Below are 19,841 nucleotides of genomic sequence, written 5' to 3'. Positions count from 1 at the left end.
GAGTTGCTTTGGCTGTATGTTAAGTGAAAGAGATGCTGTTTATTTCTCTGATGAATTTCAGATCACAGTGTTTGGTTAAGTTATCGACTGTGATCTTTAATTTTGAGAGTTTTGCTTAGATAGTGGTTTAAACAGTACTGAAAATCACGTGGTCCTCATATCTCTTTGATTTCATTTGAATGAAGATATGTTCTATCTTTATGACGTTAAAAGCTTGATGTTTTGTCTTTATTCTTCAGCAGTTATTTTCCCAACCCTTCTTTTTATTTCGTCATTAGTTTGTGATGATTTCTGGACATAATTGAGACGCATATTTGTTTTGTTAAATCCATTGTAAAGCATGAGCGTCTTCTGTCTCCAGTACAACAGGAGGCGCTGCAGCTCTTTAGTCCGCAAATAAACTCACTAAAGAAAGAAAGAGCGCGCGTGATGTGTTTGTTTGTGTATCCTCAGTTGCTGCGTCCGAAACCGCCTACTACATACTATATAGTACGCGAAAAGCAGTAGGCGAGGCGAGTAGTATGTCCGAATACATAGTATTCGAAAAACAGTATGCGAAAAGTACCCGGATGACCTACTACTTCCGGTTAGATTTTGCAGTGTGCATACGATGGACGCTTCACTATCCCATGATGCCCCGGACGAGGAGTTATCCAACGAAGAAGAAGAGGCACGCCGCTGTTTTCGTGCTGAAATGACACGACGTGATGACGACGTATGTCACGTGATGTAACAACATGGCGGATGTAGTACGTCCGAATCTCATTCATACTACCAGGATTCATACTATACAGTACCTACTGTTTTAACGCCAAGTAAGTAGGTACTTCATCTAATTCAGTACCTACTATACAGTATGCGGTTTCGGACGCAGCCAGTGTTTTTCTCTCTTGCGTGTTTCATTGAGTGTAAACAGAGTCTTGTCTTTGTGTATTTAAGTGTTGAGATGATGCAGGACACTACAGTGTGTGTCAGAAAGTCAATGTAGTAACTGGGAACTAATGTTCTTTAGATGTTTCCTAGAGGGAACGTTTTTGAGTGTTGCACGCTGGTGAAGACGGCTGTCAATCTTTGTATATGCTGCTGTTAACGTTCTGTAATGTGTACATATAATACAAGTAAGTTAAAGAGAGTTGTATGCTATTACATGTTATATTATATCCAGATTATGTTAATTGTAATGTTTATATTGATCGCGGTGTTCAGTATAATCGGTTATTAGCGGTCGCAATTTTGCCGCAATGTTTATGCTAATTCATTATTCTAATGCTAGCGCTACATGTAACGGTCACAAACATGTTTAGTTATCTAATTATTAATATAAGCACCCATTACGTGTCCTTTTATGGTATTGTTGAGCATATTATCTCATGAATATTTCAGTTACACATATTTGTGTTTATATATTTCTACTGATAATACCATTTGGTGTTATGGTTTATATTTTGTTGGGTAATATTAATCTGATGGTGATTATTTGTAATTATGTTCTTTGTTTCTTTGTAGACCATTACATTACATTACATTGATATGAGCAGCATACACAGATGTTGGACTATCAATAAATGTCTCATTCTAAAGACTTTCCTCCTCTCCTGATTCTCTAACCGGAATCTGGTCCATATTTGGCCGCCTCAATCAGCTGTTATTAAAATGTAGTGAGGTTTGCTACAGTGTGTGACAGTAAACAGAGCTTACAGGAGGATCAAACCTCCACAGAGTCTCTGGATTCTGTCTGTAACGCTGGAGAACAGCAGCAGATCCTGCAGACCAAACTGAAGATGTGTTCAGTTAAACTCATCGACTGCACAAACCTCATGATGAAGATTAAAACTGAACCCACAGAAATCAAAACTGAACCCACAGAAATCAAAACTGAACTCACAGAAATCAAAACGGAACACACAGAAGAGAAAGATCGCACTGATGAAGATGATGATCTTATTCCATCAGGTATGTCTCTTCAATTATTGTTGTATTTTTACTCATGTGTAACACCTGTTTTGTGTTTCAGTCACAAATTCACTAATTAAAAGACCAAAAAAAAAATTAAGTACTCAAATTTTTAAGGAGTTTAGGATATATTTAACCCTCAAACGCTCCTCGTTTTCTGTTTACACTTCTGGCCCTTGGGGTCTATATGACCGCAAAATTGGAAGCATAATTGTAAGAAAAATATACATTTTCAATAAAACAAATAATATATCATTTTTTTGTTTAGTTTCTCATCTATACAATAAAGCTGTGTTTTGAGAGATTTGAAGTACTTTTGTACCTGTTTACCACTAAAATCCTCAACTACACCATTGGCTTGCCTGAAAAATATACATTTTTTTATCTATTTGATTTAAATTGTTTTTAGATATTGATATAGGTGTGAGGTGTGTAATTCAGGCATTGGTTTTTAGAAAAAAACATAAAAGAATTACAGTGTAGGAATTAAATCATTTTGACCGTCAGATTCCCATAGAGACCCATTCATTTTCCTGGATATGGAGAACTGCTCAAATCATTACTTTTGTGATACATTTTGTAAATTTATGCTTATATAAACATTAGAAAGGATATTAAAAAATAAATATTATTTCAAATAGTCACTTTTTTTATAGTTTTGATGCATTTTGAAATGTCTGTTTTTACAAAATGCCACAGAAATTTGACTGTGTGTGTGTGTGTGTGTGTGTGTGTGTGTGTGTGTGTGTGTGTGTGTGTGAGAGAGAGAGAGAGAGAGAGATAGAGAGAGAGAGCCAGCATGTGTGCTTGAGAGAATGTGTGAGAGGCAGAGAGAGAGAGCGTGTGTGTGTGTGTGTGAGAGAGAGAGAGAGAGAGAGTGTACATGTGCATGCATTAGGTCACACCCCTTTATATCTTTTTTCAACATTTGTGGTTGATTTTTTTTTTGCCAAATTTTATAAAAATGCTCTCTGTGATACCCAGGTGAAAAAAAAGTTGTATTTAATGTATTAAAAATATACTTAAAATTTAAGTAATATGCTTTTAATACATTTGTATTCCCAACGTGCTTATTTAAAGTGTATTAAAAATATGTTAAATAGCTTTTTAAATGTATTTCAAAAAAGTGTACTAGAAATACGTTGGTAATAAATATATGCTTAATTACACTTTTTAAAAGTATGCTAAACTCAAGCATACTTTTAATGTATTTCTAAAAAGTGCACTAGATGTAAGCTGGTAATAAATTTATCTTTAATTACACTTTTTAAAAGTATGCTAAACTCAAGCATACTTTTAATGTATTTCTAAAAAGTGCACTAGATGTAAGCTGGTAATAAATATATCTTTAATTACACTTTTTAAAAGTATGCTAAACTCAAGCATACTTTTAATGTATTTCTAAAAAGTGCACTAGAGGTACGCTGGTAATAATTATATCTTTAATTACACTTTTAAAAAGTATGCTAAACTCAAGCATACTTTTAATGTATTTCTAAAAAGTGCACTAGATGTAAGCTGGTAATAAATATATCTTTAATTACACTTTTTAAAAGTATGCTAAACTCAAGCATACTTTTAATGTTTTTCTAAAAAGTGCACTAGAGGTACGCTGGTAATAATTATATCTTTAATTACACTTTTTATAAGTATGCTAAACTCAAGCATACTTTTAATGTATTTATAAAAACTGCACTAGAGGTACACTAGTAATAAATATATTTTTAATTACACTTTTTATAAGTATGCTTAACTCAAGCATACTTTTAATGTATTTCTAAAAAGTGCACTAGAGGTACGCTGGTAATAATTATATCTTTAATTACACTTTTAAAAAGTATGCTAAACTCAAGCATACTTTTAATGTATTTATAAAAACTGCACTAGAGGTACACTGGTAATAATTATATCTTTAATTACACTTTTAAAAAGTATGCTAAACTCAAGCATACTTTTAATGTATTTCTAAAAACTGCACTAGAGGTACACTAGTAATAAATATATTTTTAATTACACTTTTTATAAGTATGCTAAACTCAAGCATACTTTTAATGTATTTCTAAAAAGTGCACTAGAGGTACGCTGGTAATAATTATATCTTTAATTACACTTTTAAAAAGTATGCTAAACTCAAGCATACTTTTAATGTATTTATAAAAACTGCACTAGAGGTACACTGGTAATAATTATATCTTTAATTACACTTTTAAAAAGTATGCTAAACTGAAGCATACTTTTAATGTATTTCTAAAAACTGCACTAGAGGTACACTAGTAATAAATATATCTTTAATTACACTTTTTATTAGTATGCTAAACTCATGCATACTTTTAATGTATTTCTAAAAAGTGCACTAGAGGTACACTAGTAATAAATATATCTTTAATGACACTTTTTATAAGTATGCTAAACTCAAGCATACTTTTAATGTATTTATAAAAACTGCACTAGAGGTACACTGGTAATAATTATATCTTTAATTACACTTTTAAAAAGTATGCTAAACTCAAGCATATTTTTAATGTATTTCTAAAAACTGCACTAGAGGTACACTAGTAATAAATATATCTTTAATTACACTTTTTATAAGTATGCTAAACTCATGCATACTTTTAATGTATTTCTAAAAACTGCACTAGAGGTACACTGGTAATAAATATATCTTTAATTACACTTTTAAAAGTATGCTAAACTCAAGCATACATTTAACATATTTCTAAAAAGAGCACTAGAGGTACGCTGGGAAAAAATATATCTTAAATTACACATTTTTAAAAATATATGTTAAACACAAGCATACTTTTACAGAAGTTTTAGAGGTTTTACAGAAGTTTTAGTGTTGAGAAAAAAACATATATTTTTAAAAAACATGTACATTAATTTTAATAGGCTAACATTGCAATTTCAACATCATATCATTGAACGTGCATTATATAATAATTTTACAAAGTTAATCCACATACATTTGTTAGTGTTTATATTCAAACAAGACACGTGACGGACGTCACTAAACCTCATTGGTTCTTGGGATTCAGTACGTCACATTGGCTTCCTGATTCAGTTGTTTGATACACAACGTGCGTGATCGTTGGTAAATGTGGATTAAAAGTTGAAACTGTTAAATTATATATAGTGATCATCAGAGGACTTGGCTGAAACAACGCGATTCACATGGATTACTTCGGCGATGTTTTTATTGTTGCGATTAACTTTTTGAAATGTGAGCAGTTTTTAGTTCAAGTATCAAGTGGATCTGACATCGAGGGGAAATATAACGTTACGTTTCTTGGATTTCATTAAAGTACCTCGGTTTTTGTTTGAAGATGAATGAGAGAACATGAGGGTAAGTTAAGTGATGACAGATTTTTGCTTTTTAGATTTTTTAGTGAACTATTAAATAAGTAGAACATTTAGTATTACAGTATGTCTTAATTTGAACCCAGCTTCTTCAAGCGTGTATGTTGTGTGGCTTTTGGAACATACATTTTTTGTGAGTAAAGTTAGGCATTTCATTTCTCTTGTTGTATTTCAGAAATCATAACAGCCTGTCTTTTTTTTAGCACAGCGGCATTCAAATTGACCAATCAGAGCCGAGAATTTCTAATAAGTCAAAGTAGAGATGAACAGATGAAGATACAGCCCATAAAAATACTTATTCTTGGTGGTAAGTCTTTAGTTCTAAAGTATTCCTATAACATTTAGATCACTTTTACCTTTTTCTAATGCTATTGTTTAAAGAGTAACTAAACCCTAAACCAACTTTTTTTAGTTAATGATCTGTAAGAATGATGCTTTATTAGTGTAAGTTTTTTGACATTTGGATATAAAGTGTTTCAATACTACAATATATGGTGTAAAAACGTCTGAGTGCTGCCCTCTTCAGGTTGAACGGTGGCTACTGCAGTTGAATTTTCCTATTGGATGTTGGGTCCAAAAAATATGTCGTGACTAACCAGGTTCAAACTCACTACACCCTTGTTACGATCTCACCACACACTTGGTACAAGCTTAGTTCGTCCTCTCTATCTCCGTTGGGATCTGCCAACTTTTCTTGCATTTTTCAAATATTGCCAGTGGGTGGAGTCAGGCTCTGACCAGGGGTTTAGTTACGCTTTAATGCAATGCTAGTACTAGACTAAAAGGTATGTTTGTCTTCTCTGAAAATAACATCTGTGGTTATGAATTTTACCATAGTCTTTTTTGCTTTGTTTTTTACATCCTGTAATGTTTCAAGATATTAACTCAAAAATAACCAAGTAAAAATGTTTTGACAATCAGCGTGAATATACCACAATAAAACAGTAAAACTCAGAACAGAACTCTGAATGTCACATTTTACACTATCAGCATCATATCATAATATGTAATTCTGTTCGTTTTGCTTTTTCCTCATATAGCAGTAACAGTGAGATCTCACTTGTCTCTCTTATTTTACCTGACACTTTTAGACAACATTACAAAGACAATAATATTTTACTAATGTGATTAGCCTGCTGGACGAATTGTAAAAAAACAGCACAATGTAAGCACTGCTAGTACAGGCTAGCTGAATATATCTTAATGATTACATAGATAAGACACATAAAACTTGCAACCTTTCTCAGTTTGCACATCTGGACAATTCTTCACACATCATAGGTTGTAAATTTGGGTAAATCCAGCAAATGAGTAAATTTTAGCGATTCTGCTGTCACTCTGCTTTAAATCTCCCGCATCAGAAACTTAACCTTGAGTCAAACGTGGAAGTTAAGCGTGCATAGAGTGCATTGGCATGACTTCTGATTTCCTTAAATCTCCTTAAACAGAGGCGAACTTTTCTTGTAAGCAAGACCACAATAGACATGTCAATGGAAAATGCCCTTGGTTAAAATAAAACACAATTATCAAAGTAAAGCATATCCTGTAATACACAGGTTGCATTATATCAGTGTCAGTGAGTTAAGCCTCCTATAACCCTAACCCTATGTTCAATGTAACTTGTAGAGTGCCATGTAGTGACGGATCAAACGGATACTCATGTCAAGCTTGATGAGGACACAGTCAAAGTTTAAAAGGTAAACTGAGGAGTTAACAAAATTCTAATGCATATCTATGTTCATTAATTATTGGTTAATTTTGTATATATTCTGTTTCCTTTTCACAGACCTTGTGATTAAGTCTTCAGTGTCTGAATGGCAAGAAGAAGTGACCCTCCACTTAAACGTGACATTTAAACTGCTCTGTGTTTTGTTTCAGCCATTTGCAGGTTTATCTCGAGTTAGTTCAAATGCACTTCTGCATTTTTCCCAGTAACTTTTTGTTTAGATAATTACATTATTATGATTATATGAATATTCAATGGTTGCATATTCATAGTGTACTTTTCATATTGATGTATAAATGTTCCACAATTTGATAAAAGTAGCTCATTGCATTTCACTGATCTTTGTTTTATATTGTAAAATCATTTCAATAGCAGTAAATACATACTTAGTTGTTTCTTTAACATTTAATTAGTTGTTAATGATGGAAGAAACAGTATCATTTTAGAATGAGTTAAAACATGTTTTGGTGGCAAACATGCAGGTAAAATACTACATATTTATACCACGGGTCTGTTGAATGCTGCATTCTGATTGGCTGAGAAATGTTCTATGGGTGTTGATTATTTTTCTGTAAACCGCACACCTGATTTTTCAAATGTCTTAAAAATAGGCACCAGAGCAATGTTTGTGGTAACCGTGGTATAAGCGGAATAATTGACTCCGGTCCTTTGAATTATTTTCTTATAATTCAATGGCCCGTCGTCAATTATTCCTTACATAACATTCTAATAGTATACTGTACTGTAATTCAAATGTCACATACAGTACATTAGAAATGATGTATTTTATGTATACAAATGTGTGGGCAATATATTATTATTTCATTTTGTATGCTATATTATTTATGTAATATTATTATATCTGAAATTATTAAATTATATTTATAAATGTTTAAAAGGTGGCTTCAAATGTGCTTCAAGTTGAAACTGAATACAGTTTTAGAAAATAGCACAGTTGACTACACTTAGATTGTCTTAAGTTTGTCTTAACAAGTACTAAATACTACTTTTTACTATATTAAGCACAATTTACTGCACGAAAATAAAGCGCTTTTAGTACCTTAAGGTTGTGAACTTACAGTGTATTTTAGTGAACTTTTTCACCTGGGAATACATTTGGTATATTATTTTAACATACTACTAGTATATTTTAAAGTAGATTTGTAAATGTTTAAAGGTGGGTTCAAGTTGTAATTAAAGATATTTTTTTAATACAGACCTAGTATATTAAAATGACAGTTTAGTTCAACTTCATGGTGTCTCAAAATAGCACAGTTGAGTACACTAAGATGGTCTTAAGTTCATCTTAAAAAGTACTTAATACTACTTTTTAGTATACTAAGTTCAAAATTAGTGTGCGAAAATAGAGCACTTTTAGTATAATGTGGAAAGTGTACTTAAATAGTGTATTTAAGTGAACTTTTTTCACCTAGGAATACATTTGGAATATTATTTTTACATACCATTAGTATACTTTAATGTATATTTAAAAATGCTTAAAGGTGGGTTGAAGTGTACTTCAAGTTATAATGAAATATATTTTTTAAAATACAGACATAGTATGTTAAAAATACATTTTAGTTCAACTTCATGGTGTCTCAAAATAGCACAGTTGAGTACACTAAGATGGTATTAAGTTCATCTTAAGAAGTACTAAATACTACTTTTTAGTATACTAAGTTCAAAATTAGTGTGCGAAAATAGAGCACTTTTAGTATAATGTAGAAAGTGTACTTAAATAGTGTATTTTAGTGAACTTTTTTCACCTGGGAATACATTTGGAATATTATTTTAACATACCATTAGTATACTTTAAAGTATATTTAAAAATGCTTAAAGGTGGGTTCTAGTGTACTTCAAGTTATAATTAAATATATATTTTTTAAATACAGACCTAGTATGTTAAAAATACATTTTAGTTCAACTTCATGGTGTCTCAAAATAGCACAGTTGAGTACACTAAGATGGTATTAAGTTCATCTTAAGAAGTACTAAATACTACTTTTTAGTATATTAAGTTCAAAATTAGTGTGCGAAAATAGAGCACTTTTAGTATATTGTGGAAAAGTGTACTAAGTGTACTTAAATAAAGTGTATTTTAGTGCACTTTTTTTTCACCTGGGTAGCCATGCGTTTGTGTGTGTGTGTGGCAGAGGTGTAAAGAGTAGCTGAAAGCCATACTTGAGTAAAAGTACAAATTCCTTAGTCTAAAAATTACTCCACTACAAGTTACAAGTCACCAATTTAAATACGACTTGAGTAAAAGTATTAAAGTAACCCAATTTAAAAGTACTCAAGTATTTTTACTCGTACTGAATGTTGGCTCAAAGATGCACTAGTCCTCAACACAAAGAGACATTGTAGATCTGGGCAGTGAAAACTAAGAAAGTTTATTTATGAGGTTTTATTTCCTTATATAGAAAAGAAATCAAACACCTCAAAATTTTGACCTGGCAGAACAAACACAGATTAAACATAGTCATAGTCTTTTGACTAAAATTTAATTTAGTTTGGCCTGTCATCGGTTTGCATAAGACTTTGATGTTACACTCCTTTAACTGTTGTGCCAACAACAAAGGCTGCAAACCACACAGACTGACAAATAGGATGATCTGACTATAAAGAATAAAGTGCTGCAGAACTAAAATGTAGCAGATAATTAAGACATTCCCAATACATTTTAAATAGGAATTATTAAATGTTATACTTACTGGCTGAAGTTGTATGAAGGTCTTGCTAGCCTCATCAATGGATGGACGTTAAAACTCTGCACACTCTAAAAAAAGAATTGGAAAACAACATCACATCTGATCTCTGCTAAAAACATAACATCTCTGATACAGTATCAGCCACAGATCAGAGGGTTGGTCAATATAAATTTGAAATCACAGGAGACAACCCAAAAATATTATGAAATGAATATAAAATAGTAACTAAATACGACTCAATAACACATCTAATTTCATATAACACATATACATGTTTATTAACCGATAGTCACTTCCACGCAGCCTCCGTCTTGGTGACAAATACGTTCAAGTTCATCTCCAAACACTTAAATTATTGTTTCATTTTAAAAGAGAGGAACATGCAATATACATAAAAGACACCGGTTCTTGCAAACGCTGTTTCGTTTTCATTTATCGATGCGTTAACTTACCTGCCGTTCTGACGGTGAATTGAGTACTGCCTGTCCCTGCCTCAGTGACAGAGTAAACGCCGGTACATGTGCTCGCGCCTCGCGGTCTGTCTTTACATATCGAATGACAAGAAAGCAACTCGTTTGTCGCTAAATTTAATTTAACAGCGTCGCTATCGCTTGTTAAGCTGGGAAAGGGAAAACTATGCGCGTGTGTGACACAAAAAGCCGAAGTGGGGTTGCGGAGGTCGACTCGGTTCCGGTTTTGACTCGCTTTGTTAAAGGCTTACAGAAATTGTCATGAGTTAACGTAATCACAGAAATTGTCATGAGTTAACGTAATCAACCGTGTGATGGGGATTTTGTAACATTGATTTTATTAATTTTATTAATATGCCATATCAAACATCTTAGAACGATTATTCGAGTCAATTTGTGTAAAAGGCGATCTGAGGTAACAGTCGTCATTCCTCTAAATTACACCTTTCATCTTAGTCTGTATAAATTAACACGTTGCTGTCTCGCAAAATGTTATAATCTTGTTTATATTCATGAAATGTTCACAAAAAACATAAAAACTTACCTTGAAACAACTGCTTCCAGTGACTCTGTCCTCACGACGACCGTTGCTGAGCACATTCAACATCCAGGGCGCGAAGCACATGAGCCTCTTCAAACAACCCAACATAATAACCCAGCAGTTTTAACCCAACACCTAGAAAACTGAAACTACCCAAAAAGTGTTTAAAATGTAAAAAAATAACCCAGCAAAACAACCCAACAGACTCAACCCAGCATTTTGGGTTAAAAAATAACCCAGCCATTTTTAGAGTGTGGTAACACTTTACAATAAGGTTCATTAGTTAACATTAGTTTGCTACATTAGTTAACATGAACTAATAATGAACTGCACTTATACAGCATTTATCAATCTTTGTTAATGTTAATTTCAACAATTACGAATACTTTATTAAAATAACATTAATTAATGCACTCTGAACTAACATGAACAAACAATTAAAGCTTAAATTTGTATTAACTAACATTAACAAAGATGAATAAATAATGTAACAAATGTATTGCTCATGGTTTGTTCAAGTTGGTTAATACATTAACTACTGTTAACTAATGAACCTTATTGTAAAGTGTTACCAAATATTCTTATATAGGCCTATCCTAAAAAAAGATATAATCTTAATATTTAAAAAAATCCAGTAAACTAAAATTTCACTAACAGAAATATGATAATGCATATTAAAAACAGGAAGTTGTTCATTTGAAAGATTAATTGAAAACACATGTAGTAGACGTAACAGCACTATCTCACATTAAGTGCACTACATTTCTTCAGTCATGCATCCCTCTTTACAGTAAATACATTACAGCATACTTGATTAAATGTGAGGACAGTGAAATTGTACACTTATTATCAATCTTATAATGTACTTAAGTTACTCGGGCAAATCAGTACAGGACCTCGCTGGTTTATTTTGGCTTATATAGTAAGTTATATCAAGTTAGCTGATAAAATGAAGGCAAGGCCAAGGAAACAATGAAGTAGTTTCAAAGAAAGAAAATCAAGTTGATTGAATGGCCCAGTCAATCACCTGACCTAAATCCCATAGCAAATCTATGAAGAGAACTGAAGATCAAAGTTCACAAAATAGTCCCAAGTAACCTTCAAGATTTTAAGACCATTTGTGTGGAAGAATGGGCCAAAATCACTCTTGAGCAATGCAGATGTTACAGGTGAGAGCAGACCGCCCCTGTCGCGGGTCACGCTCCTCCTTCTGTTCCCACCCGAGGAGGTCCCAAAACACCCCAATGACCAGACAAACAAGTAAAATAAAATGTTACAAGTTTTATTAAATATTAAAAACAACATTTAGCGGGAAATTAAATACTAAAAAAGGTCTCAGTCCTTTGGCCTTCATCCCGTGAGTTCGCAGGGGGGGGGCATTTAAGTACTCTGGACTCTTGGCTCCGGGCGTACAGGTGAGTATACAGAAGGACACACTGGACTTTTACTTGTTATCGTTACCTCGCCACCACCAGGTGGGGGAAAAAGGGATCAGGAGTTACAAGCGGGCATGCATAGAAAAGGTGGTCACCGCCAGCACCAGCGCGTGTTCTCTTTACACAGGATTTCCTTCTCGGCCTAGAGAGTGAATGCTTACAACAGGAACACATAGGGATGGGAATTGATAAGACTTTAACGATTCCGATTCCATTATCGATGTTGCTTACGATTCTCATTGGGTGAGGGAATAAGCACAAATTTGTATGTTTGTATTAACTCGCTTTAATATCTGTTCATAAGACACAGAACAGAGTATAAACAAATTATGTGTAGCAACTAGAGTTCTCAACGGGCCTGAAAATTACAACCCGACCCGACCCGGCCCGTGGCTTTTAAAGCCCGGACCCGATGTAACCCGACACATTGACGTGAATTATCTGTCCGACCCGCGGCCTGACGCCGCCGACATCATTTTTTTTCTCATACACGTTGGCTATTATCATGACCAGCAGACGGGAATTCAAATCAAGGCAAGCTTTAATGTTCACGCCTTTTAACAATACAAACAACTGAAACAATACATTTAAATATAGGCTATATAAATATGCCTTAAATAAAAATCACACAATAATAAATAAAAAGAACTCAAACATGTACCCAGCCAGCGGCTTCTCCTCGTGTAGTAGCAACGGTGAATTTACCTGCGGCAAGTTTACTTTTCTCCATCTCTTCTTCTCCAGGAGTCCAGGCAACAGGTGTGCACACAGTGATAGCAATAAGCTCCGGGGCGGATCCGCTCTGAAGAGGATCCGCAACGGATCCGCTCTGAAGCTGGCAGCTCCGGTCTGGATCCGTTGCTGATCCGTCCCGGAGCTTTTTGCTATCCCCCGCCCCTTTCTGTGATGCACGTTGCAGCAGCCAGACCAGACTTTCTTTACGGTGACAGCAGTGATGATTAATATTTTTTTTCACGGAGCGTAAAAGATTAAGCCCGAGGTCCGACCCAACCCGACTCATTTGCTTATATTTTTGACCCAAATCCGCGGGTCCCGTCGGGTTTGTCGGGCCGGCCCGACCCGTTGGGAACTCTAGTAGCAACCTCAGAACAGACTTAAAAGTAGGTGAGCTACTTCTTAAAGGGGTCGTGAATTGGTCGATTTTATTGTTTTATGACGTTGTTTGATGTCTACTTATGTATTTCGCGTTGTTTTTAAATTTAAAAACATCACAGTTAATAAGTAATAAGCTGTTTTTTACCGTGGTTCTGAGGCAGTCTTGAGAAACAGTCGGATTAGATGGGCGGGCCACGTCGAAGACTAGGAAGGTAACGCCCAGTGCCATGATTGGATGACAGTTTTGCAACGTAACCTAACTTTCAACATCACTACACGCATGGAATTGTTTTGAAAACCACCTACGGTATATTGAAACATGCTAGCCGGCAGGATTCTCCCTTATATGTTCGAGCCAGAGTCTGATCCAGAATACCAAGACGACGAACCTCCCAGCAAACACATAACGTTCCCCTAACGTTCCCTTATGGTTCCCATTTGGTTATTTTTTTGGAACCAACTAAGAAGTTCTGGGAACGTTCCCTGTAGGTTATATTTTTAATAACCTAGAGAGAACGTTCCCAGAACGTTCCCTGTAGGTTATATTTATAATAACCTAAAGAAAACGTTCCCAGAAGGTTCCCTGTAGGTTTTTTAAGATATAACGAATACACTTTAATAATGGATGGTAAAGCCCCTATGGCAGCGCAGTGAATGCCCACTGCTCTGTGTGTGTTCACTACTGCTGCTATCCATCCGATTTTTTTGAGGAAATTATGTGAAAACATCTTTAAATCCATGTATTCCTTTATTAGTGCGCAAGTCTGATGTGTGCGCTCCACTGCTGCAGCACGCGCTTCTCTGCTACGCTCCTCCAGAACGCGCTTGCGAACTCACGTCACTCATGGTCGTTTAATTTTACCTCAGAGACAAACATTATTTTACCGATTTCTTTACTTTCTTTCTTCATTTATTAACTTAAATATCAGAGAACAAATATATATTTTAGTGGTTTTCGATCGATTTTAAAGTCATTTTAAAGACAATAGGGTGTTAGAAGCTTTTGATTGATGTAAAAACAAACCACCGGCAGAACCCGTCTAATCTCCGCTTAATCTCCTTCCGTTTCAATGTGTACATATATATATATATATATATATATATATATATATATATATATATATATATATATATATATATATATATATATATATATATCCCAAGGGTTTTTTCCTCCTAGGACTTTTTTTTTACTTCCCCGGCTTAAAATCCGGGGTTTTTTTCTCCTAGGGGGTTTTTCAACCCGGGGAGGCAGCCTTTTTGGGCTTAACTTCTATACGTTACATTAGTAATACGTTTGCTTATAATGTTGATTTATAGCCGCAGCAAATTTAGCTGCGTGTGCTATCGTGTATTACGTTGTGCTATCTGTCGATCTTCTGTGCTTTTCACTGCATCTATTATGTAAAGCTGCTTTGATACAATTACCAAATGGTTCTATATAAAGCGCTATATAAATAAAATTGAATTGAATTGAACTAGTTGTCTCTATTTTAATAAAATATTAACAAAAATGATAAAAAAACAATTGCTGGATATGTTTACAAATGTTGGTTTATTTGATGTGCAATAGGGTTGTTGCGGTGACTGAATTTTCCCACCGGTTAATCAGCGCGTGACAAACCCGGTGATACCGGTTTCACCGGGTGGGAGGGGCTTATAAATGCACAGAAGTGCGCATTTTACTTTCAGTTTTGAATTAGATGCAACTGTTGTTTAAATCCGGCGCTTGCGTACGCTGAGTTAAATCGCGTATGAATTTGCGTGCAAATGCGAGTGCAACTGCTGGTTTAAGTGCTTGAGTCAATGTGCGCAGGTACTTCTGACAGAAACCTGCAAGTCCCAAGTAGAGCAACTGGCTATTCCTCCATAAAGCGCTGCTTGAATGATGGGTTTATTATTATTCTTAATGAAAAACACAACAACAAAACGATCTCGCCTATATTAAACATCATATATGTATCTTATAACAAAAACGAGTAAGCACGCGGCTTCTGCCATCGTCTGCTCGCCGCAGTCTGACAGGAATAAATGAAATCTGACACCCGCAGCCACTGCTCTGTGATGACGCGCGTTCAGCTCCGCTGAATTCAGGCAGCAGACACATTCAGTTGTAAGTGTTTGCTCTCTCTAACGAAACTAAATGATTTAATTACAAGAAAATATAAAAACGACGGTGAAAGACGGTGTCGCAGTGGGCAAGTGATCTAACCGGTTAGAGGCTGAAGCACCGGTAATCACCGTTTCACCGACTATCGCAACAAGCCTAATGTGCAATGACCCAGCTGTAATAACAGGACTGACACCTGTCTTCTGTCTATATGTGTGAATCTAGAAAAAAATACAGAATCTGAATTCTTCATCCTTCTTTGTGTAATTAAGAGTGAAAAGACAATTTAATAGTTTCATGTTTCTTTCAGATGTGAAGAGTGATTCATCTTTGGAAATAGAAATAACGTCCTCAACATCAAAAGAGCGACTGGCAGCACAAACTCTTTCCTGCATCACCTGTGGAAAGACATTCAGCTCACAGAGACTTTTAGAGAGACATGAGAGAAAACACACAGAACAGAAACTCTTCACCAGATCTGAGATCAGCTTTACTACCTTACAAGAGAAGAAACTTCATTCAGAAGACCACAGAGAGAAGAAGAAGAAGAAGAAGAAGCAGTTTCACTGTGAGCAGTGTGGGAGGATTTGTGTCTCTTCCTCTAAACTAAATGTTCACATGAGGACACACAGCGATGAAAAGCCTTTCTACTGCACTGAATATGGAAATTACTTCAGAACCAAACAATATCTTAAAGTTCATCAGAGAGTTCATACAGGTGAAAAACCTTACGAGTGTCCTCGTTGTGAGAAGAGATTTAGCTGTAAACGTGGTCTGAAGAGACATGTGCTTTTACACACCAATGAGAGACCATATCAGTGCAGTGAATGTGGAAAAACCTTTAGGGATTCACGCTCTTTCAAAAAACACCAGAATACTCACATTAAAGAGAAACTCTATCAGTGTTCACACTGTGATAAACGTTTCTGTCATAAATATCAGCTGATAGTCCATGAGAGAGTTCATACTGGAGAAAAACCTTATCACTGTAATGTTTGTGGGAAGAGTTTTAGTCAAAAAACTACATTACTATGTCACAATAGGATTCATACAGGTGAAAAACCTTACAAATGCTCTCAGTGTGACATGACATTTGCTTATTCAGGTCACTTCAGAGTCCATCAGAGAATTCATACTGGAGAGAAACCTTACGTCTGCGCTCACTGTAGAAAGAGCTTCAGTAGTTTATCTAAATTCAGAGTTCATCAAAGAGTTCATACTGGAGAGAAACCTTATCAATGTAGTGTATGTGGGAAGAGTTTTAGTCATCAAACTACATTACTATGTCACAAGAGACTTCATACAGGTGAAAAACCTTACAAATGCTCCCAGTGTGACATGACATTTGCTTATTCAGGTGACTGCAAAGTCCATCAGAGAGTTCATACTGGAGAGAAACCTTACGTCTGCTCTCACTGTGGAAAGAGCTTCTCTAGTTCATCTCAAGTCATAGTTCATCAAAGAGTTCATACTGGAGAGAAACCTCATCACTGTAGTCTCTGTGGAAAGAGTTTTAGTCAACGGGCTTCATTACTAAATCACAAGAGAATTCATACAGGTGAAAAACCTTACAAATGCTCTCAGTGTGACATGACGTTTGCTCAGTCAAGTTCCTTAAAACCCCATCAGAGAATTCATACTGGAGAGAAACCTCATCACTGTAGTGTCTGTGGGAAGAGTTTTAGTCAAGGGTCTTCATTACTAAAGCACAAGAGAGTTCATACAGGTGAAAAACCTTTCAAATGCTCTCAGTGTGACAAGATGTTTACTTGTTCAAGTAACTTAAGATACCATCAGAGGGTTCATACTGGAGAGAAACCTTATCACTGTAGTGTCTGTGGGAAGAGTTTTAGTCAAGGGTCTTCATTACTAAGGCACCAGAGAGTTCATACAGGTGAAAAACCTTTCAAATGCTCTCAGTGTGACAAGACGTTTGCTCAGTCAAGTCACTTACAAGCCCATCAGAGACTTCATACTGGTGAGAAATCTTAAAGCTGAAGGTATACTAGGGAGGTCTGCATGAAGTCATTTTGTCATCAGGAGAAAATGACCATATGCGTACAATACGCATTCAACAGAACACAGAACACCCCACTACAAACAATTAGGGCGCACTCACACTATGCAAACCGCGCTCGGGCGCGTTTGACCCCCAAAGCCTGGTTTGTTTGACTAGTGCAGTGTTCTTCACTACCAACCCTGGAGAGCCGGTGCCCTGCAGAGTTTAGCTCCAACCTTAATCAAACACACCTGCAAGCTAATCAATGTCTTCATGAGCACTAGAAAATCACAGGTAGGTGTGTTTGATTAAGGTGCAGAGGTGGGCCGGAGCGCGGTTCACTTGGGCTCAGGCGCAGAAGTCTGTGGTGTGAGCGCAATCGCGCCTGAGGGCGATTCAAAAGGTGAAGACGTCAGCTGCGCGACCACTCACCTTCATCTGCCTCCGTAAAAACCTTTTGATGTGAGCAGCGGGGTTACGTGAATGTCCGAGCTGCACACGTGACAGATCAACTAAGCAATATGATGACATGTGAGAGGGCTGTTTGGAGGCGCACCAAACGACTCCAAATAAAAAACACAGACTTATCATTACGGTGGATTCCAGTGTTAAGAGAGCGCTTTACTTCCTGCTTTTTTCTAAACAATCGCATCTTAATGAGGAAAGCGTGCCCGGACTCGGATCGATAAAAGTACAGTGTAACCGCGTGCACTTGGGGAAGTAGGGAGGGGTGACAATCGCGCTGGGGCATGGTTTGGTTTGGTTTTGATAATGTGAGTGAGCTTACACAATGCAATAGACAGCATTTGTGCACACACTATTGTTTTTTCTTCTTTTTATTTTTACTTATTTCAAGAACAGAAAGCTGTGGAGCATTTTCGTCAACCTAATGCAGGAATGGGGAACCCTGGGGCCTGGAGGGCCACTGTCCTACAGAGTTTAGTTCCAACCCTAATCAAACACACCTGAATTAAATTTCCAAGTAATCCTGAAAACTTTAATTCGATTTTTCAGGTGTGTTTAATTAGGGTTGGAACTAAACTCTGCAGGACAGTGGCCCTCCAGGACCAGGGTTTGAGGACCCTGCCCTAATGTTTGATTCCTGGTCTTTGTTTTTTTCTTGTTTCTTTTAAACTTTGTTTGCCATGGTGGATCGTCTACTTTTCTTAACCTATCCTGCATTTTTTTATGGCGCTTTTCCGTTGCATAGTACCTCACGGTTTGGTGTCAGTTTACTTTTGGGAGCTTTTCCACTGAGTGAAGTACATAGTACCTGATACTTTTTTTAGGCCTACCTCGGTTGGGGTTCCAAGCGACCTGAGCTGAGACCAAACGTGACATGAAAACACTGTAGATCACTGATTGGTCTGAGAGAATCGTCACTATCAGTGTAATTGCTATAATGTAAAAGATTAGCTTTACATTAGTGCTAGCTTGCGGTGTCTCGAGCAAACATGTTGTTATCTGTGCTCTGCTACAAGTTCCCAAATTCCCTTTAGCGATGAAATACATCTACAGGTTGGGGATCAAGAACACCTTAACAGTTTTTTTTTCAGACTTGCAGTTTTTTGGCGGCACATTCGCGATGCGCACGTATGCTTAAATGCAACTTATGAGGATTAGCGGAGCGCGTTAACTGATGCCACAGGTTTTTGTACAGAAACTTTCATGTGAGACAGAGGTAGTGTTAAACGCGATGTGCAAACATCTATTTTGGTGATCAATTTTAGTTTTGTGGCAGACTGAGAAATAAATGAATGTATGGGAATGTACAACAATGCTCTCACTTGTATGATGTCACAGCAGTAGGCAGCGCAAATATAAGGACATGCCTATAATCCCTCCCACTCTGAAGTAATACTAACTCGATGGAAATGCTAACCAAGCCAAAGTTAAGTGAGCTGACCCAACCTGACTCGCAAATCAGTGCGGCTCTGATGGCCTGGTAGAGTAATAATTTGAATGAGAAATCATTTGTATTGTGTACAGTCGTGGCCAAAAGTTTTGAGAATTACATAAATATTGGAAATTGGAAAAGTTGCTGCTTAAGTTTTTATAATTTGCATATACTCCAGAATGTTGAATGAAGAGTTCTAGGAAAGTTAAAGGACCTGTTATTGCATAGAGATCATCTTGACCAGATGCACAGTGTGATGTGTTAGCACAATAGAAATGAACTGCAAGAGCTTGTAGAGAGGAGTAAAGACTGCTGAGAGGATATGCTATTATTTAAGTATATGCTGCATACTTGACAAGTTTGTCACACTTTCACTACACAGATACCATAAATTGTATAACAGGTTTCTTTTTACTTTATTATTAGTATTTTAATGACAATCACAGTTGAATGTAATGTGGTAATAAAAAAAGAAGAATGTCATTGTAGGTATCTATACAGATGAAAATAAAGGCTTTAAAATTCAAC

At 35.9% G+C, this 19,841-nt stretch overlaps 1 protein-coding gene and 1 long non-coding RNA gene across 2 annotated transcripts; both read left to right on the top strand.

The window, feature by feature from the left end:
• The first annotated feature begins 881 nt into the window (after positions 1-881).
• Positions 882-19,840, top strand: LOC129438971 (uncharacterized). The gene is made up of 3 exons (XM_073865781.1): positions 882-1,118; positions 1,507-1,953; positions 15,728-19,840. Exons 2-3 carry the CDS (start codon positions 1,782-1,784, stop codon positions 17,407-17,409), a joined length of 1,854 nt encoding a protein of 617 aa, XP_073721882.1. The 5' UTR covers positions 882-1,118; positions 1,507-1,781; the 3' UTR covers positions 17,410-19,840.
• On the top strand, positions 4,638-8,436 carry LOC141363203 (uncharacterized). The gene is made up of 4 exons (XR_012368700.1): positions 4,638-5,296; positions 5,514-5,617; positions 6,937-7,007; positions 7,097-8,436. It is a non-coding gene; the product is annotated as an uncharacterized lncRNA (long non-coding RNA).
• Position 19,841: the final 1 nt, after the last annotated feature.

Source organism: Misgurnus anguillicaudatus, unplaced genomic scaffold (genome assembly GCF_027580225.2).
Source record: "Misgurnus anguillicaudatus unplaced genomic scaffold, ASM2758022v2 HiC_scaffold_33, whole genome shotgun sequence".
Taxonomy (NCBI): domain Eukaryota; kingdom Metazoa; phylum Chordata; class Actinopteri; order Cypriniformes; family Cobitidae; genus Misgurnus; species Misgurnus anguillicaudatus.
Note: the sequence above shows the minus strand (reverse complement) of the source record. Positions and strands in the feature narration are given on the sequence as shown.

Excerpts from the sequence above, each read along its gene's own strand:
- LOC129438971 (XM_073865781.1), top strand. The coding sequence starts at position 1,782 with ATGTGTTCAGTTAAACTCATCGACTGCACAAACCTCATGATGAAGATT. Across the intron at positions 1,954-15,727 it reads TGATGATCTTATTCCATCAG|ATGTGAAGAGTGATTCATCT; the intron begins GTATGTCTCTTC and ends TGTTTCTTTCAG.